At 50.6% G+C, this 22,310-nt stretch overlaps 9 protein-coding genes across 9 annotated transcripts; 4 read left to right on the top strand and 5 right to left on the bottom strand.

Moving 5' to 3' along the window:
* Positions 1-26: 26 nt before the first annotated feature.
* On the bottom strand, positions 27-2,404 carry nop7 (mRNA-binding ribosome synthesis protein NOP7). The gene is made up of 3 exons (XM_067628692.1): positions 2,330-2,404; positions 2,173-2,271; positions 27-2,097 (listed from the first exon to the last, which is right to left on the bottom strand). Exons 1-3 carry the CDS (start codon positions 2,349-2,351, stop codon positions 203-205), a joined length of 2,016 nt encoding a protein of 671 aa, XP_067478497.1. The 5' UTR covers positions 2,352-2,404; the 3' UTR covers positions 27-202.
* A 238-nt stretch (positions 2,405-2,642) lies between these two features.
* ASPBRDRAFT_127167 (GPI-anchor transamidase subunit GAB1) lies at positions 2,643-4,120 on the top strand (the record flags this gene model as incomplete). Its single annotated transcript, XM_067617943.1, has 5 exons — positions 2,643-2,784; positions 2,841-2,905; positions 2,956-3,158; positions 3,209-3,831; positions 3,882-4,120. 5 exons carry the CDS (start codon positions 2,643-2,645, stop codon positions 4,118-4,120), a joined length of 1,272 nt encoding a protein of 423 aa, XP_067478496.1.
* Positions 4,121-4,186: 66 nt separating this feature from the next.
* ASPBRDRAFT_30973 (N-terminal L-serine N(alpha)-acetyltransferase NAT4) lies at positions 4,187-5,083 on the bottom strand (the record flags this gene model as incomplete). The annotated part of the gene is made up of 2 exons (XM_067622844.1): positions 4,187-4,878; positions 4,963-5,083. 2 exons carry the CDS (start codon positions 5,081-5,083, stop codon positions 4,187-4,189), a joined length of 813 nt encoding a protein of 270 aa, XP_067478495.1.
* A 235-nt stretch (positions 5,084-5,318) lies between these two features.
* On the bottom strand, positions 5,319-6,961 carry ASPBRDRAFT_44167 (aldo/keto reductase). The gene is made up of 7 exons (XM_067625132.1): positions 6,731-6,961; positions 6,532-6,678; positions 6,359-6,463; positions 6,030-6,311; positions 5,915-5,970; positions 5,720-5,865; positions 5,319-5,670 (listed from the first exon to the last, which is right to left on the bottom strand). Exons 1-7 carry the CDS (start codon positions 6,797-6,799, stop codon positions 5,501-5,503), a joined length of 975 nt encoding a protein of 324 aa, XP_067478494.1. The 5' UTR covers positions 6,800-6,961; the 3' UTR covers positions 5,319-5,500.
* A 1,590-nt stretch (positions 6,962-8,551) lies between these two features.
* ASPBRDRAFT_126966 (zinc-dependent alcohol dehydrogenase family protein) lies at positions 8,552-9,792 on the top strand (the record flags this gene model as incomplete). Its single annotated transcript, XM_067617923.1, has 4 exons — positions 8,552-8,713; positions 8,797-9,186; positions 9,246-9,692; positions 9,748-9,792. 4 exons carry the CDS (start codon positions 8,552-8,554, stop codon positions 9,790-9,792), a joined length of 1,044 nt encoding a protein of 347 aa, XP_067478493.1.
* A 398-nt stretch (positions 9,793-10,190) lies between these two features.
* Positions 10,191-13,221, top strand: ASPBRDRAFT_44165 (putative raffinose synthase protein Sip1). Its single transcript, XM_067625131.1, has 2 exons — positions 10,191-10,503; positions 10,560-13,221. Exons 1-2 carry the CDS (start codon positions 10,321-10,323, stop codon positions 13,179-13,181), a joined length of 2,805 nt encoding a protein of 934 aa, XP_067478492.1. The 5' UTR covers positions 10,191-10,320; the 3' UTR covers positions 13,182-13,221.
* A 486-nt stretch (positions 13,222-13,707) lies between these two features.
* ASPBRDRAFT_196758 (carotenoid oxygenase family protein) lies at positions 13,708-15,456 on the bottom strand (the record flags this gene model as incomplete). The annotated part of the gene is made up of 2 exons (XM_067621024.1): positions 13,708-15,336; positions 15,394-15,456. 2 exons carry the CDS (start codon positions 15,454-15,456, stop codon positions 13,708-13,710), a joined length of 1,692 nt encoding a protein of 563 aa, XP_067478491.1.
* On the top strand, positions 15,365-15,913 carry ASPBRDRAFT_606673 (uncharacterized protein). Its single transcript, XM_067628257.1, has one exon. It carries the CDS (start codon positions 15,525-15,527, stop codon positions 15,822-15,824), a length of 300 nt encoding a protein of 99 aa, XP_067478490.1. The 5' UTR covers positions 15,365-15,524; the 3' UTR covers positions 15,825-15,913.
* Positions 15,914-17,087: 1,174 nt separating this feature from the next.
* Positions 17,088-20,695, bottom strand: ASPBRDRAFT_127462 (putative MFS transporter; the record flags this gene model as incomplete). Its single annotated transcript, XM_067617971.1, has 9 exons — positions 17,088-18,209; positions 18,842-19,127; positions 19,167-19,392; positions 19,446-19,508; positions 19,560-19,902; positions 19,953-19,997; positions 20,045-20,262; positions 20,314-20,425; positions 20,477-20,695. 9 exons carry the CDS (start codon positions 20,693-20,695, stop codon positions 17,088-17,090), a joined length of 2,634 nt encoding a protein of 877 aa, XP_067478489.1.
* Positions 20,696-22,310: the final 1,615 nt, after the last annotated feature.

Below are 22,310 nucleotides of genomic sequence, written 5' to 3'. Positions count from 1 at the left end.
TGGCTAGTCATGATACTAGGCTTTGGCAGGATTCTTTACATCGAACTGAACGATTGAAAGACGTGTAGACTTATTAGACAACACTCTAATTGAATGCTATGATAAATTCAAGAATCAAAAGACGCCAATATAGGAATGCTTCCAAATCCCAGCAGGATATCATTCTATTGTCACAGAAAAGCCAACTTTTATGTGCCTATCTTCATTTCTGGCCCTCCTTCTCAAGCTTTCTCCTCTTGGACCGCAGTTTGGCAGCCTCATCGGACTTCTGCTTGTTCGAGTACATCATCTTCTCGAGGAGCTTGCGCTTCTTCCGGCTCATCATCATCTTCTGTCTCTCCAGCTCTTCCTCCTCCTTGCGCTTCTTGGAGGCAATCTTCTTAGCCTGAGCGGACTTCTTCTTGGCTGCTTCGCCAGCACCGCCACCAGACGAGAAAGGAAGACCAGCAGCTTCAGCCTCCAGTTCCTTCTGGTGCTGTGTCCGAGCGGCTTCCTCCTCATCCTCAGACTCTGAGGCGGCCTCGTTGTCCTCGAATCCACCGAAGTCCTCGTCTTCTTCCTCGCTCTCGCTCTCATCCTCATCAGTCTCAGCAACATCCATGCCGCCGTTGATATCATCGTCTTCCTCGCTTTCAGCCTCGGACTCCTCTTCCTTAGCCTCGACCTTCTTCTCATCAGTGGCCTCCTCCATCTCCTCGTCACTGTCATCGTCCAGCTCTGCCTCGCCTTCCTCCTCCTGCTCAGCCAAGCTGGCACGAGGGTCGTAGCCACCCTTGGACGGCTTGACCCAAGGGCTCAGGTGAGGGGGGAGAGTCGCGCCAGGGGCGTACAGATCAGCACGGAGGAGCTTGCCCTCGTTGATGCAGTCCCACACCCACTGGGGCTGGACATAGGTTCTGCCGGGGATGCGGGTTCCTGGTCTGACCTTTTGAACAGCACCGTCCGTCGAAGCAGCAGGGACAGCGGGCAGGGAACCCTCGGGCAGAGAAGGGCGGTCGACGATCTGATGGGTGATGCGAGTATCGGTCTCGTCGTGGGTGAAGGCTCCGTCACCAAGGACAGCGTCCCAGCCGATTCTGCTGCAGCCAAAGGCGCGAAGAATGAACTCCAGGGGCGCCTTAGGGGCCTCACGGGAAACGTAGAAAACGAAAGGTGCGAACAGAGAGCCAGCCTCCTCTCCGCTCATGTCAGGCTGGGGAAGAGTGTCGGCCTCGGGAGCAGTGGGCTCGAACTTGTCGATCGCATCGGAAGCTTCTTCGGTCGTCTCGGTAACTTGCTCGTCTTTGGTCTGATCCAAGCCGGCGGTCTTGATGACCTTGTCGACCTTGGCCTGAACCTCCTTAGAGACTTCCTGGTTGGAAGACTTGCTGGCCTTGTTGGCTTCGAGAGCCTTAGGGGTTTCGCCCACGGTGCGTCCCTCCAGAGTGAAGGCCGCCAACTCAGCACCGTTCTCGTCGCTCCTCTTATCGAACTTGGGGGGATAGCGGAGACCAAGAGTCGAGTAGAGACGGTAGTTGACAAATCCGAGCAGAGTCGTGTAGAAGTCGACGAAAGTGGCCATGATACGGTAGTCGACGTCGCCGTTGACACGCTGCACGAATCGGTAGGGCACAAGCCACATGATGTCCTGTCCCTGGATGGTCGCCTGGTAGTAGATACCCTTGATCGACAGGAAAGATTTGCGCAGAGAGTTCGTGGTGATCAGGTAGTGCTGGAACTCGTGGGTAACCCGCTGGCAGAGAGCGATGGTCTTGGCTGGGACATGGGGAGAGGAGGGGAGGTTGGCAAAAAGGAACAACAGAGACAGAGCATCATCAAGATCTCTCAGAGCGTCAATGAATGTCGGGTAGCGCTCCTTGATAATGTGGTCCAGAGTAAGTTTCGGCGCGTGGTTCTTCTCCAGGCGGGAGGCATCTGAGACTTCACCACGTCCAAGGGAGCGGGCAATCTTCTTCGCAAGCGCCTTCTGATCACGGAATTTTCTCAGGAGAGGCTCATGGAGGAGGAACTGAATATCTTTCGTGTAGTAGAAAGTGGTGTTGGGAGTGGAAGTCTTGGAGGCCTTCTTTTTGTTCCGGGGCTCACGGGGATAGATTCCTGTTTTTCGACAAACAACGAGTCAACATCGTGTATATATTCTAGGAGTTCAATCCATCAATGAAATCTGCATACCCTTGAAGATACATAGTCGACGGAAATCCGGAAGGGAAATCTGAAGTTTGCGCACGGCCTGGGTTCTGGTGATGTAGTTTTTGGCCTGGCCAGAGGTTCCTGAAATGAGGAAATTGTTAGCATGAAAATATCGCATAAAAAATAGGAGCATTCATACCCTTCTTCTTAATCTTAGCCATGTTTGCGACAGTGCTGGTGCAAGTGTTGCGGGTTGAAGATTGGAGAAAATCCCGATAACCAGAAAAATCTCGATAAGTTTTTTTTTTTTTCTTTTACTTTTCTGGATCAGCAGCTCGGAGTGGTCCGTGCACGGCGGAAAAGGGAAATGCGCGGAGTCTTGGCACGTGAAGCCAACCGGACAGCTGGAGATCCGCGACCTGCAACTCCCCCAATCGCTTCAAGGCCGTTGCATAGGCCGTCTCTTGATCAGTACGGGCATGCGCTAAGAGCGCAGCTTATTGGAAGTCAGTATGGGGGTAGATCAACGGAAAGTCGCCGTGTTCGGTGGTGCTCTGGCCCTGCGACTTCTTCTCTCAGTATTGTTCCCCTCACTCCCCGACTTGTTGACGGGTCGGGTCGAGGTATCAACACCGGTGACCAGCTTCAAAAGACGTGAGTTAAAGCTAGCAGAGCTTGAACTTACTGGATGCTAATGGTCATGTCTATAGTGCAAGAAGGGCTTTTCCTGTACATGCGCAATGTTTCCCCCTATGACGGAGGTGTCTTCCACCAGGTATAGCGCGATGACCGAACGTCCGAGTGAACACACCTAACAGAGCACAGGCACCGCTACTTCTTCCTCTATTCTCCCTTCTACCGAATGCGCAATCCCACCCTATTCCCACGGCGGTATTCTACTCGCTGGTAGACCTGGTTAATGCGAATGCTTTGATTACGATCTCGGATTCAGGACAGGCGGTATCGGGGAGATTCTATTCGGCAGTGCGGAAGCATATCAGATGGGATGGAGTATCCATTGCGGCATGGTAAATGGCGGAGTACCCATATATGGCGTCTATTAGTGCTGACTTGTCAGGTTTCTGTTCAATCCGTTCACCATCGCAACCTGCCTGGGCCGGTCGACAGGGGTATTTACTACAACCGGGATCCTATATGCCTTTTCCAGCGCCGTCACCGGAAACAGTCTGAATGCAATGCTGTCTCTGGGGCTTGCATCATACCTGTCAATATATCCAGCACTTCTCTTCATTCCGCTTGTTCTCCTATGCTACGACCAGCGAGTTCAGAAGACTAAGGTTTCCTCCGGTGTCTTACCGTTCGCTCTACAACACTTCGCAGTTTTCATTGCATGCATTGCGGGACTGCTTGGCATATCTACACTGTTGATTGGCGACTTCTATACTTTCATCTCTGCGACATATGGCGTCCAGTTGCTCGTCCCTGACCTGACCCCCAATGTTGGCCTTTGGTGGTACTTCTTCATCGAAATCTTCGACTCGTTTCGAGAGTTCTTCCTCGGGGTGTTCTGGCTTCACTTGGCTGCGTACATGGGTGGCCTTACTGTGCGACTGCGCCGGCAGCCTCTGTTTGTGCTGACGTCCCTTCTGGGCATCTTTGCCATCTTCAAGCCATACCCCAGCATTTCCGACGCATCGTTGTATTTTGCCCTGCTCCCACTCTACCGCCATCTCTTCCCCCGTAAGCACATCCCCCACTGCATCTATTTGGCATATGCTAATACCGTTTAGTGATGCGATACACCTTTTTCGCAATCTCCGCCCTTCTCTACGCCACACTCCTCGGACCCGCATTCTACCATCTCTGGATCTACGCGGGCTCCGGTAACGCCAACTTCTTCTACGCCATCACACTGGTATGGAGTCTGGGCCTATCAATATTACTAGCCGACACCATCTTCGCCGCTCTCCGCGACGAATGGGAACACGACAACCCGGAGTTGCGCGGCAAAGAAGTGCGACAAGTTTAACTGTACTATTATCTACATACCCCGAATCATAGCATCATCCCAAGTAAAAATAAAATGTTCAATAGATCATACATACGGACCCCCATCCAACCTAACAGACATAATCCTATAATCCGGCTCCTTCACCATCCCATTCCTCAATCTCCTCGGCCGGGGACTATACTCATCCGTACCAAACCCAATCGCCTCATAAAGCCTCTGCGCCACCCCATTCGACGTAAACACCGTCAACATCGCCTTCTCCATGCCTACCCGTCTCCCTATCTCCATCAGGATAAGCAGTAACCGCTTCCCAAGCCCTTGCCTCTGCACCCCAGACGACAAATGTATCTCGTAGAGATAAACCACTTCTTTCCCATCTTCGTACGTAATCATGAAGGACATGAACCCGACCACTGCGTCCGCTTCACCTCCATCCCTTGATGATACTACTTCCCGACGAACAACCAAATACTTCATATCCGGAAGCTTCATCTCCCGTTTCTTCCTAGCGGGTGACCACCCCGTCGAAGAATTCCTGTATGCCTCGGAGGATGTCTCCTCGATCAGATTGAAGCATGCATTTAGGTCCGTCGTGGGGATGGTGGCTGCGTCGTAGATGGATAGTTTGTACTTTTGCTCTTTATCTTCTTCTTCTGGTGATGATGATGAGGATGTGGATGGGGTGGTGTATGTTAGAAACTCCGGGGATATGTACTTGGAGGTGAATTCTTGGATGGTTAGGTGGTTGGTGCGCTCGACGAGCGGGATTGAATTGTCTGTGACAAGTTAGTAAATTGTTCTTTGGTATGTTATGGGCTAGATAGTAGTTATATTATAACTATCTGTGGTTGATAACGTACATTGACTCCCATTGCGATCATATTCATAATCTTGTGGTTGTGTTTTCGGATGATGTACGCGTCTCCGCCGCGTAGTGCTCTTCTTCTTGGTTACTCGGCCTGCTTGGACGGATGATGACATTGGGTCTGATTTCTGCGTGTTTCTCTTTGAGATAGAGATATGCTTTTGTATTCAGTTCTCTGTGTATAATGCTTAGGAGATGGGTTTTGGTCTTAATGCTCCGCTGAGTGTTGAAGATTTGATGTGTGGTGTGGGCGTGGTGATTGGCGGATGTGCGGGATTTCCGTTGTCTTTTCCCATGCCAATCACGGAGTAGGCGTTGTGCCGAGAAAGAGTTGTACATGCATGCATGTGTGTCGTGCATGATGGAAGGGTTTGCTTTTTCGTCCCTATTTAAGAATTGTATTTTCATGTGCTGGGAGCAACTAAGCAGTGTCTACGGTCGATTTTGTTTATGTTCTCTATGGTATGTGCGAGCTACTATATATATCGAGAGGGTGACAACAGCTTGAGCAGTCGGTTCAACATAATACAAATCTAAGCTTGCTCCGCTCTCAACTTCGCTGCAAACTCCTCAGCCCGTCTCTCTGCCTCTTCAGCTCCCAGTTCCCCGAAAATGTCAATTCCCCAGCGGAAGGGGTAGTTGTATCGCGTGTTGCGATCGAGCTTGTTCAGGGCCTCGAATTCGGCATCGGGGATGATGAAGTCTGACATCGTTAGATAAGTGCGATACAAAGGCGAATTTACTGGAAATACCTTGGAAGTTACTCTCAATTCGGGATGGCGTAACACTCTTTGGCAAGACGGCAGTGCCGCGCTGAACAGCCCATGAGATCAACAACTGAGCGGGCTCCTTTTCCAGCTTCTTCGCGATTTCTTGAACCTGAGGGTCGTCGATGACACTGGAGAAATTAGCGCGCGACGACGATATCATATTGTTTGATGACGTACCGAGGCAGCTCGTAGATGTTGTTGCCCAGAGGGCTATATGCGACAGGGAGGATGTTCTAGTTCATTCCTATCAGCCAAAGTCTATTAAACCGGTTTTGATGATATAGGTGCTTACCTTCTCCTTCAAGTACTCAGTGAGCTTTGGTTGGAGTAAGTATGGGTGCGCCTCGATCTGGTTCGCAGCAGGCGGGATGGTCGCGGTCTTAAGCAGCTCCTCTACCTTCTCAATGGTGAAGTTGCTCACACCGATGCTGCGAACCTTGCCCTTTCGGACGAGGTCTTCCATGGCCTTCCATGTTTCGGAGATGGGTACATCTGCCAGCCGGAAGCGCTTTGTAACCGGGTCCAGGGGAGGCTGGAAAGAGTTCTGATGGATGAATGCCACGGGCCAGTGGATCTGGAGTTGTCAGTAGGATATGAGTATGAATAAAGATACCGACATACCAAGTACAGATCAAGATAGTCCGTCTGGAGATCCTTGAGGGTCTTGTTGACAGCCTCTTCCACATTTTCGGGATGATGGTGGGTATTCCATAGCTTGCTGGTGATCTAAAGGGCGTGAAAGAAGGCTGTTAGTTGAGTGCATAAGATAATAGAGACTGCGACAAGTCACGGACAAAGATCTCCTCGCGCGGCACTCCTGATTTCTTCCAGCCATCTCCGACTTCTGTTTCGTTCTGATAGATGGCGGCGGCATCGATATGACGGTATCCAGAGCGCAGAGCTGCCTCAACCGCATTTTCTACCTCGTGGGGTTTGGACAACTAGGACTGTCAGTTTGCGATGAGTGTTGTATTCCCTGGATGTTTCGCATACCCATGTCCCTAAACCGACGGCGGGGATCTTGTATCCCGAGTTAAGCTTAAAGGTACGTCCTAAAGACATGGTGTTCTAGGCAAGATTATATCGAGGTTTGGTAGAGTGTGCGATGCTTGTCAAATTGAACAGAAGCCACGATGTTAAAGTTGAAGGAGAAAAGAGAGCGCCATGGTCAGGAGTGAGGGGATAGTAGATTACCCCTCATCAGCCGTCGATCCCTATCCGCGCAATGCGATATCACATCATGTTAAGCACCGAGCCTATGAAATCCACTGATCGAGTGGTGTTTGGTGCACTTTAGCCGACTCATGTTTGTCAACTCATCCTGCTGGGTGATTGCGCGATGCCTTAGGTCCCGCTTGGGTTCGGTAGATATATTGGCCGGACAGCCTGATGATACTACAGCATTGCGTTCACCTTTCTATATCATGAATCGAAGGACCGTATTGTAGTATCGTTGTAGCAAGAGAGTTACTGATTACTACTGCTAGATAATCTTTGGATCCAATTGGTACACTGGTATGGCGATGATTCATAGCTAAGAACAAGGTAGATTCTCTCCGGCTATTCAAAGCCTACGTCATTTGTTCCTCAACTATATTGAGCAAAATATCTCTGTAACAGAAGTGAAACTGGACAATGAGAAGGTATGGACTATTGAAGATTGTTAGAGCAAGGCAGATTACCCAGATCATGTCCGCAAAAAAGGCTGATCACGGAGTTAATTCGGTCGGACAATCAACGATCGCGATTTAGAAGCGCATAGGAAGGCGTGGAGTTCTCTCAGCTTATCCAGTGCCAGCCGAATGCTCCAAATTTGGGTCTCAATGTGCATAACCACCTCGTACCTGGTATAGATGACTGCCAGGGGCAGCTTATCCCTACTGTGTACACTTACAGTGGCTGGCAGGCCTTTCGGCGTTTGAAATCCAAGGTCCTCTCGGCGTTCGAACCCGGGGAAGCGGTTGTCCCTCCAACGCCCAAATGACCCCACGCCAGCCACAGAATACTAACAATGAGCCGCAACTGTGCATACTCTGATAGATGTATGATTGCTATTTCATAGTCTATCTTCCCATTAATGACCAGTGCTCTTCATCTGACATCAACACATTTATGTATCACTGGTAGAATTGTCTATACATTGACAAGATCCCAGTCGTTGAGATAGTCCCGATAAGGGAACCGAGGCCGGAAGGGAGGAAATTGGAGCCAAACAGGAAAAGTCTGCTCTTTTCCTGGCGGGGCTGTGGCCCACAGGTCTTGACTCGCCCAGCTTCATTCCATTTCCACCATCTTCCCTATGCGAAGGAAGTTGAAGCTGTTGCTCTGTTGCTGCAATGGCTTAGATACACTCCAAATTCTAACTAGATGCCTGATTTTTCAGAATTGATAAGCTATCGTCCTGGAGGAACAAAGACATATCAAATTGATCTCCATCGTATCTTATGCTCAAGGCTCTTCAGGCACGACTCATACTAACAACGCCCCACTCGCATAAATGATGGAAGAATGGATTTATCAGCAAGAGAATCATGATGGGAACAACTGCCTTCTCTATGCGCGTCTTGATTCGTTGGAAAAGCTCGGTCTCCATATTCTAAACCTTCATTGCCGTTAGACTTGTGGCCTTATTAAGCCCACGGTCACTCAAGTGGAGCTTGCCCACTTACGTCAAGAACCAAGAGCAAGAGCTCTTTTAAGAGCTACAGATCCCCCAACCCAAGACGAATCCCAACAGCTCTGACGCATTCTGTTGCTATTGTCACTTGGGATTTACTGCACCTGCACCTTCCAGACCAAGAATATACCAGAAACATGGCTCCTACATCTCAAAAGCAGTGGACCGTCCTGAACAAGGACAACGACTTCGATGGCCTCACCTTTGGCGAGGCTCCTATCCCGAAAGTCGGTGAGAATGAGGTTCTGGTGAAGTTCCATGCTGCGTCGTTGAACTTCCGTGACCTGATCATCCCCAAGGTTCGTTTTCCATCCCCAACAATTAGCCAGCTGCTTTCCTGTCAGTTGAGCTGTCTACTGACAATCAATATTTGTTGTTGCAGGGAAAATATCCTTTTGGAGTTAACTTCCCGGTTGTTCCTGGCTCCGACGGTGCCGGTGAGGTTATCGAGACTGGATCCAAGGTGACTCAATTCAAGAAGGGCGACAAGGTTGTCACTCTGTTCAACCAGCAACACCAGTACGGCCCTATCGATGGTAGAGGTGCCAGCTCTGGACTCGGTGGTGTGATTGACGGTACCCTCCGCCAGTACGGTGCGTTCAACGAGAACGGCCTGGTGAAGAGCCCCGAGAACCTCAACCATCTGGAAGCCAGCACCCTCTCCTGCGCTGCTCTGACGAGCTGGAATGCTCTGTATGGATTGAAGCCCTTGCAACCTGGCCAGACTGTGTTGGTGCAGGGAACCGGAGGTGTTAGCATCTTCGCTTTGCAGGTAAGACTTTATACAGAAGCTCATAGGACACATAACATGCTGACATAAATACTCGCTAGTTTGCTAAAGCGGCCGGCGCAAGGGTTATTGCCACGACCTCTTCGGAGGAGAAGGAGAAGAAACTGAAGGAGTTGGGCGCCGACCATGTCATCAACTACAAGACTGAGCCCAACTGGGGTGATGTAGCTCGCAAGCTGACGCCTGACAACGTTGGTGTCGACCACATTATCGAGGTTGGAGGCAGCGGTACCCTCAACGAGAGCTTCAAGTGCATCAAGTTCGAGGGTGTGATCAGCATCATCGGATTTGTCGGTGGCGCTGACCCCAAGTCCATGCCCAATGTTCTTGATACCTTGAGCCACATCTGTACTGTTCGCGGTATCTATGTTGGTAGCAAGGCCATGATGAACGACATGGTCAAGGCCATCGAGGCCAACAACATCCACCCGGTTGTGGATGAGAAGGTCTTCACCCTTGAGCAGACTCGGGAAGCCTACGAGTACATGGTACGTGGTTTTCTTATTCGCACAATAGTGGATGGGATGCTAACACAATGATTAGTGGGCACGTAGCCACTTCGGTAAGCTGGCCATTAAGATCGAGTGAACGCGATAGGAGATGGCGGGAGAGTCTTTTTAGCTACAGTGTAATGTACATGATTGAACGACTACCACATCATTATTCTCCCATATGAGTATTGAAGCATCCGCAGTCTTATGTCAACTCAGTCTTTTTGTAGTAATATGGGAGCAACACTGGCTATTAGAGTACAGTCGATACAACTCATTTCCAAATTCCGGGAGAATTGAATTAACGTGTTCAATTCAATAAAAGGTACTCGTGGAAAAGGGCCAATTCTCTACCATGGAAGCCAGCATCTCCATCAAGTTGATCCTCGACTAGATACTACTAGTAGACTGCAGGTAATGATGCAAGCCAATCAAGAATACGGATTGGCTCCCCTCCCCGCATCGCCACCTCATCTTGCACCTTCCACTTCTTTCATCATCGTCACCGCAACGACTTCAGCTTTCTCCATCCATGGATCCAAGCTGATGTGAGCTTTCCATCACTTCCGACTAACCATACTTTTACATACTCAATCCCTGTCAATAGCTCCGGCAACCCGTCCAGATGCAAGCCAACACAAGACATAGATCGACCTTGCCGATCTACGGACCCGATCGCAAGAACATCAAGAAGTCCCAGATCAAATTCATTCGTCCGGCACAGATGAGTTTGCTTGCTCGAGTGACGTGCTATCCGCCCTTGGGTCAGGTAACATGTCACCAAAGGGGGTCCACGGAACCTGATACGGTAGAGAATGACCTCCGTTTTCTAGCATATTGCCGAATAACAGCTGATCCCGATAGATCAATTTCACCGTAGTGCTAGAGTCAAGCACATCATTCCCCGTGCAGCCATGGGATATTCAAGTATGGCATAACATTACTACCTCTGAGTGGACTGCAACTTCGCTTGAGAGTCGCGGGTCTACCGTGGCACCACTCATGAACGGCAGCGAAGACGAATATAACTACTTCCGTAATGTCTTCTCAGGAAAGATAGCTCTTCCATCAGAGGCTGGACATGCACAGTTCACTGTCCGCTATCGGATCAATCCAGATGCTGAGTGGCAGTGGGTAAACCAGCAACAGGGTGCAAGTGATGGGATCTTGGTGTTTGGTTCACAAAAGCCGGGGTTCACTTCGCTGGAGACGACTGCAACGGAGTTCGGAAAGTACTTCAAGGGTATATCTGCAGATATTGACATTGAGCCAAGAAAAAGCGAGTCGCCTGGTTCGAACCTGTGGCATCTTTCCGGGAAAACCCAGCCAGCTCAGGCGGGCGAGTCCGGGTACAAAGAGCTGACGCTTGGACTGCCAACATCAATCTTGCGGTATTTCTCCTTGGTGCGGATCTGGGCTCCATGGCTGGGACCAAGACATGGAAAAGGAAAATTTGAATTGTCCGAAGATGCCATATTGTGCTCGTTTCTGCGGACTGATGGGGTACATCTCGTGCTTCTGGGGTTGTCTGGAACGGATGATGTCTTGACGACTTTCGGATCAAGCGAAAACGGGGAAGTGGTCGTCAAATCACTCAGTGACAACCCAGAACCATCTACATTCCAGATCCTAGCGTCAGCTGCAGAGGACTATGAGGTTGCAATGAGCGCGATCGTATATGAAGCTCGCAAGCTCACAAGGCCATATGCCGAGCAGGAGGCACCTGATGTCAAACAAGCCCCTGTTTCACCACCACCAGACGATATAGTGGTAGTAGAGAAAGACGTGAAGGCACAGTGGATGGCAGAATGGTATGACGGCTTAACCTACTGCACTTGGAACGGGCTCGGTCAGGATTTGACGGAAGAAAAGATCCTTCGTGGCCTTGACTCACTGAAGTCTCACGGGATCCAGATAGCTAATCTGATTATCGACGACAATTGGCAAACACTAGACGAGGCAGATTCACAATTCAAGAGAGGCTGGAGGCAGTTTGAAGGGAACCCAGCTGCGTTCCCGAAAGGGTTTAAACAGACCATTGAAGCCATCCGTCAAAAGCACCCAAACATCGAACACATCGCAGTCTGGCATGCAATACTCGGATACTGGGGAGGAATTTCATCGGAAGGTGATCTTGCCAAGAATTACAAGACTAAAAGAGTTGAGATCAAAGTGCCTGCTGTGGGAGGTGCTATCTCGCATGCTTTCGAGGATGGCTCAGTGCTGGCAATTGACCCGGATGACGTCCAAAAATTCTACGATGACTTCTATAGATATCTTGCCTCTATTGGAGTCGACTCTGTCAAGGCAGATGCTCAATTCTTTCTCGATTTGATCAAAGACCCTGATGACCGGAGAAGATTCATCACCGCTTACCAGGACGCATGGTCCATCTCCACGCTGAAACACTTCAGCTCAAGGGCTATATCCTGCATGTCAATGTTCCCACAAGCCATTTTCCACTCACAACTTCCAACAACCAAACCTACCATTCCTCTCCGGAACTCAGACGACTTCTTCCCCAACATCGAGTCATCCCATCCATGGCACATCTTCTGCAACGCCCACAACGCCTTGCTGACCCGCTACTTGAATGTCGTCCCTGACTGGGACATGTTCCAAACCAGCCACCCGTACGCCGGTTTCCACGCCGCGGCACGTTGCGTCTCCGGAGGCCCAGTATACATCACCGACGAGCCTGGCAAGCACGACGTCTCCCTGATTGGCCAAATGACTGCCACAACCGTACACAACGGAACCGTAATCCTCCGCCCTAGTCTAATCGGCCGTGCCATGGACATTTACCACGACTACAACGAAGGCCACATAGTGCGGGTGGGCACCTACACAGGATGGGCCCGTACCGGCAGCGGCATCCTAGGTCTCTTCAACATCTCCACCGCCGAGAAATCCACCATAACCCACCTCCTAGATTTCCCAGGAATCCACCAAGACTCTCAAGGCGAGTATATCATCCGCGCCCACACCAGTGGTATGATTGCCTCGGACCTGCGCGTTCCGAACACAGAATCATCTCTAGTGACGGTAACTCTGCCTCCGAAGGGCTGGGAAATCTTAACAACATACCCAACCTACACCTTCGACTTGAAGTCTAAGAGACGAGGCTCAACTGCAACAACAACAGAGACGAAAGTGTCAGTTCTAGGCCTAATCGGCAAAATGACCGGCGCAGCAGCAATTATATTCTCCGATATATACGTGGAAGATAACGGTCGACTGCGGTTTGACATTAGTCTGAAAGCTCTGGGAGTACTGGGGATTTATTTCTCCGATTTGCCAGACTGGAGTATTGATGATAACTTCATGGTCATGATTCTGGGGAGACCCGTGCCGAAGAAGACTGTTTGGAAGGAAGGGGGTAAGGAGGGGAGAGTGGTGGCGGTGGATATTCTCACGGCGTGGAAGGAGATGGGGTTGAAGGCTGGGTGGAGTAACGATGTCCTTGTTGAGGTATTCGTTGGCTAGTGGGTTGATAAGCTGGTGATCAAAGCCACTGCCTGGTGGGGGGTTTATACATGCTATGATGGCATCTTATCTAGTAGACATTAGTACAGTATAGAACAGATTGAATATACACAGAGTTGACTACCAATTAGGGTAATGAGTAATAGTTGTTTTATTGGAAGTTTGAGTAAAATCTGGCACAATGTGAACCGAACCTAGCACTGTTATTACTACCTGGCAGACGTTATGTTGAGGAAACACGTGGGAATCAGCAGGCATAAATATAATGCAACATGGACACTGGCTACTTGACTACAATATCCTGATAAACATCACACAACTAATTGTACTCTTCAGTCATCATTACTACAAGGGCAACGCCCAATAAATATCAGACCAAAGGCAGACAAATCGCAAAAAGTTATCCCAAATCCAGTCACTTAAGTGCACAGACCCTTATTCCTTTCCAACCCCTGCCCAATCTCACACTACTACTAAATAATCCTGCAGACAAAGAAACCCCAACCCAACCCATCACATTTACATCCTAATAATCCCCCGTCGGCAACCCCTTCCTCGCAGGAACATGCTGACCATGAAACCCGAACCCCACGGGACCCCTCACCCTCGCTCTGCCCAACTCCACCAGATCCTTCGCATCCAAACAAAGTAGATAACTCTTCCCTGTCATCCCATCTAGCACTACACTAAGTAGCACTCCATCATCCTCATCCTTACCATCCTCTGGGTTCGGAACGAAGATTGGTTCTCCGGGAGACTGGGCATGATGGGACCATACTTTCGCCTCGCCTGATTCGTTGTCGAATTTGATGATACTGTCGAAGAGGGTGGATTTGCCCGTGTCTGCGACGGCGTACATGTAGCGGTGTTTGCGGGTGGCGTAGGCGGGGTGCATGGTGGGGAGTTCGGGGGAGAGGGATTTGCAGGAGGTGGATTCGAGGATGGCTTCTGGGAGCTGCTGCTGCTGCTGCTGCTGCTCTTGAGATTCAAGGTTGGTTGGTGTTGATGATGGGATAGCAGGGAGCCGGAAGCGAGAGACAGCAGAGCAAGTCGCCTCTGTTCTGGGTTTAGCGATGGGAGAATCCGAACGGAGGTACTCGTAGTAGAGTTTATGCATGAAGTCGGCGGTGTCGAAGGTGACGAGCTCCGCGACGATGTCGGTTTCGCCGTTCTGGTTGGTTTCCTGCCACGCGTTGATGCTGTGGAAGCAGAAAAAGGCACGGCTGGTGTATGTGGCGACGAGGCCTCTTTCGCCGGTGCGGTCGATGATGTACCATGTTGCTGGGAGGGTGGGGTCGAAGGGCTTGATGGAGTCGAGGAAGCTTTTGGAGTTGGAGCCGAAGTCGGCTGGGGAGATGTGGGCGTTCCAGACGCAGAGGACGACGTAGTCTTCGGTGATGAGGAGGGAGTGGAGGTAGGCTGGGGTTCCCGGGAAGGTTGCGAGGATGGTGGTTTCGCCGGTGGAGGCGGAGGCGCGGAAGATGCGGTAGGTGGACGTTGGGCCCAGCTCGAGGTTGTAGTTGAAGACGTCTCCTGTTTTGGGGTCGGAACGGGCGTGTGCGGCGGTCTCGGAACCCTTCAGGTCGGGGTGCAGGTTTTGTTGGCTGGCGAGGCTGATGGGTTCTAGGGTCTCTGGATGGAGCTGCTTGAAGACGTTGAAGTCGGTCTTTGCGTGCAGGGTCTTGATCCCGGAAGACGTGTCCCAGCGGTTGGTGGCAGAGGCATCACCGAGGCCTGGCATGTTGATGCTCAGAGTGACTCCGACGTTGGCGGTCGAGGCAGTGGGTTTCTCTTCGCGCTCGTACTCCGTCTGGACCTTTTGATATACGACCTTGCAGGGGTCTCGCTTTTGGCCGAAGCTGATCTTGTGCATCTCACCGGTCTGTCTGACCTCCTCGATGAGACCGTCGGTCGAGAAGCGCGAGTTGTACAAGACGCGCATCGATGGGTGAGTGCTGTCTGGGGCTAGGAGCTGGAATCGGTGGGTTTCACTGAAGCCATCGAACCAGTGGCTGACGCGGAATGTCTCGCCATTGACGGTGTCGACCTTGTATTTGCCGGGTCCGGTGCGATAGAGCACGCCAGCTGCGTAGGCGGGAATCTGGCCTTCGACAGGGAGCTCGATAGGAGTTTTCTCCTCGTAGTTGGCATCGAACTGCGGGAGCGAAATTAGCAGAGGGACGAGAAGTAGATTTTAGTCAGGTTGACTTACGCCTATGACATTGGGCCAATTGTTGAAGTGATCTTCAACGCGAGTTTCCTGTATGGCGGACATCTTATGAGTAAAGCGCTGCGAGTCGCTGGGGTTGCAGTTGTCTGAAGGTTATGATGTTGGACTGATTGATGATAAATTCGAGGAGCATGAGAGGTGGGATGCACGTACTATTTATCTGCCTGATCTCACCAAGGACTGGTTGTAAGGGAGCTGTGGCCAACTCTGTTGCAGCTCAAAGGCATGGTCCGAGCATAGCGGTGGGGGAATCCCGTCGGAGATGGAACTTCAGATCACCGTCTCATTTCATGGCCGAGGATTTGCCTGTCCGAGGGCAGTATGGTCGAAATAGTAAATTCTTTAGACCGAGGCAGGTTCTGTCCTCATCGCCATGCCTGTTGGCATTGCATATGCCGTTGATAGCCATGTAATCGTAGTACGCGCAAAAGCTTGGCTTTTATATACATTATAGTAGTAGTAACATTCACAACGCCCGGTCCGTGTAATCGCTATTGTTCCAAAATCCCAAGTACATCGTTTCTTCCATACAAAGCCGCTCCTTTAGTTGACGCCCCTGTCTGATACGCGGTCGTGTAGACCGCTAGCACACTCACCTGCCATCGCGTAAGGCGCAAGCCTTCAGACGAGACTGGTGAGTTGGATAGTACGGCTGGAACCCGAGGTCCCATGTGGAACGTGTTAGATCAGGCATTGATTGTAAAGGCTCGGGTTGCAATTGGTTAAGTGTCAGTGAGTCAGGGTTGTGCTGGCTGCGCGGAGATCCCCCGCTCTCCTGCAGTCGCAAGTACGAGCAATCCTTCTTCCGCGTGGCGCATTCTAAGCATGGTTGCCCGCCATTGCAGGATTTCTTTAGCTTTGCGCAGACATCACATGCATGTCGTTCTTTGCCGCCAATTCGAGGCCCTGGGATGGCCTGGCCGGCGTGTATACGAGCAGAACAAGACTTCCAGTGTCGCCGTAGAACGTCTCTTAACAAGGCTCCAACGTCAGTTTGTGCCCTGAGCCATCATGCATAGCATACGCACCCTCGTTTGTAATGAGAGCCGCAGAAACCACATTTAAACGGCTTCTGTGAGCTATCTTAACGCCAATCATCAGCACCACCCACGGTATTCCATTCCATGCAGTGTGTGTATCATACGGGTAGCTATGTGTCGCTTGTGATGGTCTAAGCGATGAAAGACTGCTGAGCAGAACTGACAAGTCCATACCCCGTCCATGGCTCGGTTGTCGGTAGAGTTCTCCATAGTTGTGTAACCCACGAATTTGGAGCCAAATAAGCAATGTGGCTATGGATGTAGCCGCATACACTAGGCAGAAACGACCCGACAATGCAGGGTCGGAGCAATTGATTGCCGGTTGCGACCGAGCTTGGAGCGGGAATCATCCACACCGGTGGGTTCAAGGGCCGTTAGTCTCCTGAGATGAGGAGAAAAAGCAAAGAAGACAAAACCAAGAGCGGAGCTGAGATGGGATCAGAGGGAGAAGCCCTTCTGGTCAGCGATCAGCAGTGGAGGAATCCCGCAAGCTACCGAGCCAGTGAGGATTAGTGAGGCGGAAGTGGAGGTAAGCCGAAGGATTGGAAAAAGCCCCGGGCGGCATTCCCCCGCAGAGCCGAGGCCGATTGGCCACATCGCCCATCAGCAACCATGGTCAGTTCATTGGGTCTAGCATCACGTATATGTATTCCTTGCTAACATATATCGATTACCGATGCCATATGGTTCAGTCCAAATGGTTCCGTCTATACTGGCGTCAAGGAGCCATCCGTGGCAGATGATATCGTCATCTCCCTTACGGTAGGACGGCACGGGAAAAGCTATTTTCTTAACCAGCGAGTCGAACGCGACGCTTTCTTCGTCTTTGCCATAGTATTCCTGCTTTTCCAACTCTCGAGACTTGTAGCATTGGAACAGTTGCCCTACGAAGCCTTTGTCTTCCCCGAGATGGTCCTTGCCACTCACCATTTCGAACTCATCGGCTGAATCAGCAATCAGGAGCCGCTCGAGTGAGGGCAAGAAGTCCGTCGATTGCCAGCCAGATCGCACATCGCGATCCAAGCCAGAAGGTGCAACAAGGACCAGATGTGTCAATTTCGAACATCGGCGGAGCCCCCCGATGAATTGCATGGATGTGACATCGACTTCGCACAAGGCAAGACGGCGCAGACGAGGCCATAGTGACCACACCGCTGGTTCATAATCAGCCTCCTCCAGCTGGTCGGAAGGGGTCTCCCAGATGTAAGGTAGCTTTTGCGTATCAAGGCAGAGATCGTCGGCGGCGGAACAAAATTCCTCTAACAATGTCAAGCGCATGAACGCTTCGCGTAGCATAGGGCGCACTTCTAACTCGGGCATTGAGGGGTTATAGAAGCGCAGGGGGAGATCTATCACCAGCCTGGTCAAGCGGTGACAAAGGTGAAACGAAAGCGTTTCGATGTCTCGCGCAACCGGGGGCCGATCGGGCTCCTCCAACACCAGTACAAGGCCAGCAGCCGTATTTTTCTGTACTTGTGCTCCTGTATAATTTGGCCTTCGGTTGATTAGTTCCGGTGGCTCGCATTCAAGCAGCTGCCCCAGTAAATATTCATCGTCAATGAGAAGACAGTGGTTGATGAGGAGCCGTCTCGCTATCTGGCAAGTAAATCGTGAAACTAATGTCAAGCTGACTAGAGTATCGATTTCTCCTGAAAAGTCGGGATAGGCCACCGGTGGATCTGGAGGGATGATAGACTCAATAATGAGTTGAATAATTTCGGGTGGAAGACGCATTGGCACCCAAGTGTCCCCAGCGACCTTGGCAGGTAGAATATTAGGTGAAGCAGCGGTCGTTTAAAACTTGAGATTAGAGGTACAATCGACAAGGAACAGGGTTGGGGAGTTTTCTCAGAGCAAAAGTCGATCTGGGCAAATGTCTCATGGATGTTGGCGGGGGGATGCTTAAATCCTTCTATCCGGCAAGCCAAGTCAACAAACATGAGAAAAGGCGTCGTGTTCCCCGGTCGCCGTGAAGCTATCAGTGAAGAACTGCGAGCATCGCCGGGGATTCTGGCCACCCAAGGAACCTAGTAGGTACTCTGCTTTAAATACTTGAATCGGCTGGAAAATGGCCAGTTGTTGCAAAGACGCCCAGCTTTCCTGGAGATCGGCCGGAGTCGTGCAGCCGGCCGATCTTGGCTTAGTTCCAGTCCAGGTGACGGCTAGACCCGATCTAGCCTAGCGTGTGGTGCCCCGGGCAGCCACCATTTCATCTCGTCTTCTGCTCTATAACTTGTACATATCACTTCAAACATCACGTCTCAGAGAAAGTCTTTATCATTATTATTGGCATCATAATCTACAATATTACTGAAAGAGTGTTATGACGGATTGTTTCCCGTCACTGCCCCCCAGATATATGCTGCCCAGCTTCCTATCACAAGCAACACCAAACCAGTGAAGCAGCAGATCGAGATCGTCCTGCTACGCTGGTAGTGCGTCACCAGATGATGCTCTCGAAGTTTGGCGATGTATTCGGGCCCTGATGCCAGGCGCCGCTTGCGGGTCCATTGCAGGGGAGCCAGATCCCGGCCGATCATGGAGCCGATCAGGAGCAGGATGGAGACAATCGCGCAACAGATGGCCAGGAAGAGGTAGACCCTCACCGATCGACGGTAGGAATCATTATCAGCATCTTGAAGCGCACCTGTAATGATGCCGATGATAATTGTCATACTAGAATCATCTGGTCAGTCCTTGTTTCGATATGTTCACTTGGTTACTAAGGGGTCATACGCGTTATTCATGGTAACCTTCAGTGCGTACGCAGAGCCAAAGACTGATTGATGCCAGAGAGTCGTACGGATGCCGTCGATGATAGATGTAGGGCCCAGAGATACCGCAACGGCGTACATGCCGAATGCTGCGGCTGTCCCTTGTTTGGACTCGGCGAAGTTCACCAGCACCATGCTGATGAAGATCCCTAATCCGCACACACATACTATGACAAGCCGTGAGTGAATTGTAGGTTAGAAGCATAGGTTCACTACTTACAGACAGAGGCACGATGGCCGAGGATGTCAATAAAAACTCCCAAACAGGGCACAAGGAAGAAGCCTGGTTCTGGTCAGCGATGACTGATATATATAGCTTCAGCTGATGACCTACCCGCATATTGGGCCAAAGAGCTGTACCAGCCCGCCTTGATTGCATCGACATTGAATCGCTTCTGAGCTAACTCTGTGGCGTTCGAGCTGAAGACACTGGCGGTGCTCGTCTGAAACATTGAAAAGGCGAGAACAGCCCAGAACATCCATGGCAACTGGAACATCTTGCGGATTTCGAACTTCTTGTTCTTTTCTGTCAAGGTTTCCTGGGTTGCCGTGTCTTCGCGACCACGGAAGTGTTTCTCGCAGTAACGATTAAACAGCCAGAAGAAACAAGTTGCTGCGTTCGTGAAAAGGTTCATGAAGACGGAGGTCCAAAAGACCCATGCAAAATCACCGGTATTCTGTTGATTGTTATTATATTGATTGGCTTCACTGTCGACGGGATCCATACCTTGGCGATGATGTTTGCCGTTGACTTCCCTACAAACCCTCCAATCTGTATCGGTCAGCTTCATCATGCGCCGCATGTGGTGATATGCTTACCTTGCCAATTGCCAGTTCAAAACCAAGAGTCGAGGCGAATCCGTTGCTTGGAGGAAACCAGGAGGAGAACATCTTGTACTGTGCTGTTTGGGTGGCAATGTCACCCAGGGCAAGGATAATCCTCCCGCCGATCATGAAGTTGAAGGATCGAACTGTGGTCGCAGCAGCTACTAATATCGATCCAATGGTATACACGATATTGCCATAGACGATCATCCCTTGGCAGATTAGTCAATGCCAATTATGCGACAAAGTTTCAGTATACTCACTAGCACCTCCTACACGGTCGGTAACGATACCGCCCGCCAGAAGAAGAACAGTAGCCATAAAGTTTTCACTCGCTTCTAATAGTGAGAATTGGGTGTTCGTGATGTCCATTTTCTATACCCAAGGTAAGTACTTTCCCCAGTGTCGAAAGCAGTGTGTATTGACCTTCTTCAAAGTGCTCTTCATCGCTCCTGTAACGCCACTGCTCCAGTGGGACCCGAAACTAATGCAGGAAATGAGGAAAACAGCCACCAGCTTAGCGACCAACGGCGGGGGCCGTTTTCCATCCGCATTGTCCACGGCCATGTTGTCTGTCGAATGAAACGAGTCGGAGGCGGAAGGTTCGGCAGCTGTAACCTCGGTGGTTTCCTTTTCGCTCGCCATTGTGCAAGCCGTGGGTAAACACACCACTAATTAGACGCTATGAGGTGCACGCTTCGTTGGGTGATGTTCGTAGCCTTCGTGCAGTCGATGTTTCCGGTTTGCAAGGATACCCAACAGATTTTCCGTCGTGGAATAAGAACACAAGGCGGAAAACGAAAGAAGGGCTGATCGACACAGCCTTTATAGGACAGCCAGCGGCAGGCATCAAGCTTGTTCAGACAAGCTAAAGCTTCTGTTCCCACCGATCGGAGCCATGGTGCCAAGAAGATACCATCAGATAAGATGCCCGTGTTTCTCCGAGTGTCGCAAAAGCATCCCGTTTGAGGAAAGTCGCCCTTCGTAGGATTGCGATGATATTCTTGGCGTCTTTGAAAATCTCGTCTTGTTGGAGCATGTGGTATGCTAAAATTAATGAAGCTGTGGCGTGGGTCTGCTTTCATTGGCCATATCTTGCTCACGGTGACTGATTGATAAGATTGGCGCCGTGATATGACCCACTCTACGGACAGATTCCGTAAGGGAAGAGCTCGAAGGCAGGTGCAAACAATGGTTTGCCAAGCCGTTCCGCTCCTTGATGATAATGACTAGGTCTCAAACTCGTAATGGCGCCCACTCAGTTTGCAGATTGTCCCAGAAGAGCGCGCTGTCCGCTCATTTTGCCTCTTCCACCGATGGTCAAAGCCTGTCAGACTCCTGTTGGGATCCAGACTACAGGTCCCGGTCTCAACGCATGGCCAAAGTTTTCTAAGATTTGATCGTGGCCAGTCTGGCAATATTCGAGCTTTCGCCATGTACGGTGCTTATGATGGGAGACCCTCCGCCAAGCAGCAAACTTTAGCCCGTGTGACGTGTCCGCCATCTGCACTCAGATGTTAAGGTTAATTGGAATGCTCCCCACTATAGCACGTGGGACTATTACCAGTCGGAATTCCAGGAGACAAATATCCGCACGTAATTACGTGCTCAACTTGTTGGAGTGGATTGATCCACCTTCCAGGGACCAGGTTCTGGAAGGAGTCAACGACTCCGAATAGTGGAGACAATGAAACTGGATAAGGATCAACGTCCGATCGAGGAATCCGATCGGAGGAATGAGTTGCTAGCTATAATGATTAATAATCGGCAAATCCCTCGGACTATTTTGGTGAGAAGAAAGATAGGGATGCAAGGCACTAATACGTTGTTGGTCTTGCGTTTGTTCTTCTTCCAGAATGCAATAGGCTCCTCTTCATTTGCACCCCCAGACAGAGAATCTCTCGCCCAACGCCCCATTGATACAAGGAAAAGAACATGATGCTACCTGCTGGTCAACTCCGACGAGAACTTTCACATATTCGATAATTCACCAATAATAAATATGCACCCTTCGGCAGAATGCATTCAAGGCATCGATAGAACTGTGAATAACAGAGCCCTGCCGCTTTGGTCGAAAATCAAGCACTGATTAGTTCCGCCATCCCACTTCTGCTGTGAAGATACTTTCCAAAGCTAACATCACTGCCTGCATGCTTGAGGTGAATGAAAGCCGGGCCTCAGCAGGGTTCCATGGAAGATTCCAACATCTACGGCACGTTCCATCTACAGGACGTTCCATCTACGAAAGTCGCCCACGCCG

Source organism: Aspergillus brasiliensis (genome assembly GCF_001889945.1).
Source record: "Aspergillus brasiliensis CBS 101740 unplaced genomic scaffold ASPBRscaffold_7, whole genome shotgun sequence".
NCBI lineage: Eukaryota > Fungi > Ascomycota > Eurotiomycetes > Eurotiales > Aspergillaceae > Aspergillus > Aspergillus brasiliensis.
Note: the sequence above shows the minus strand (reverse complement) of the source record. Positions and strands in the feature narration are given on the sequence as shown.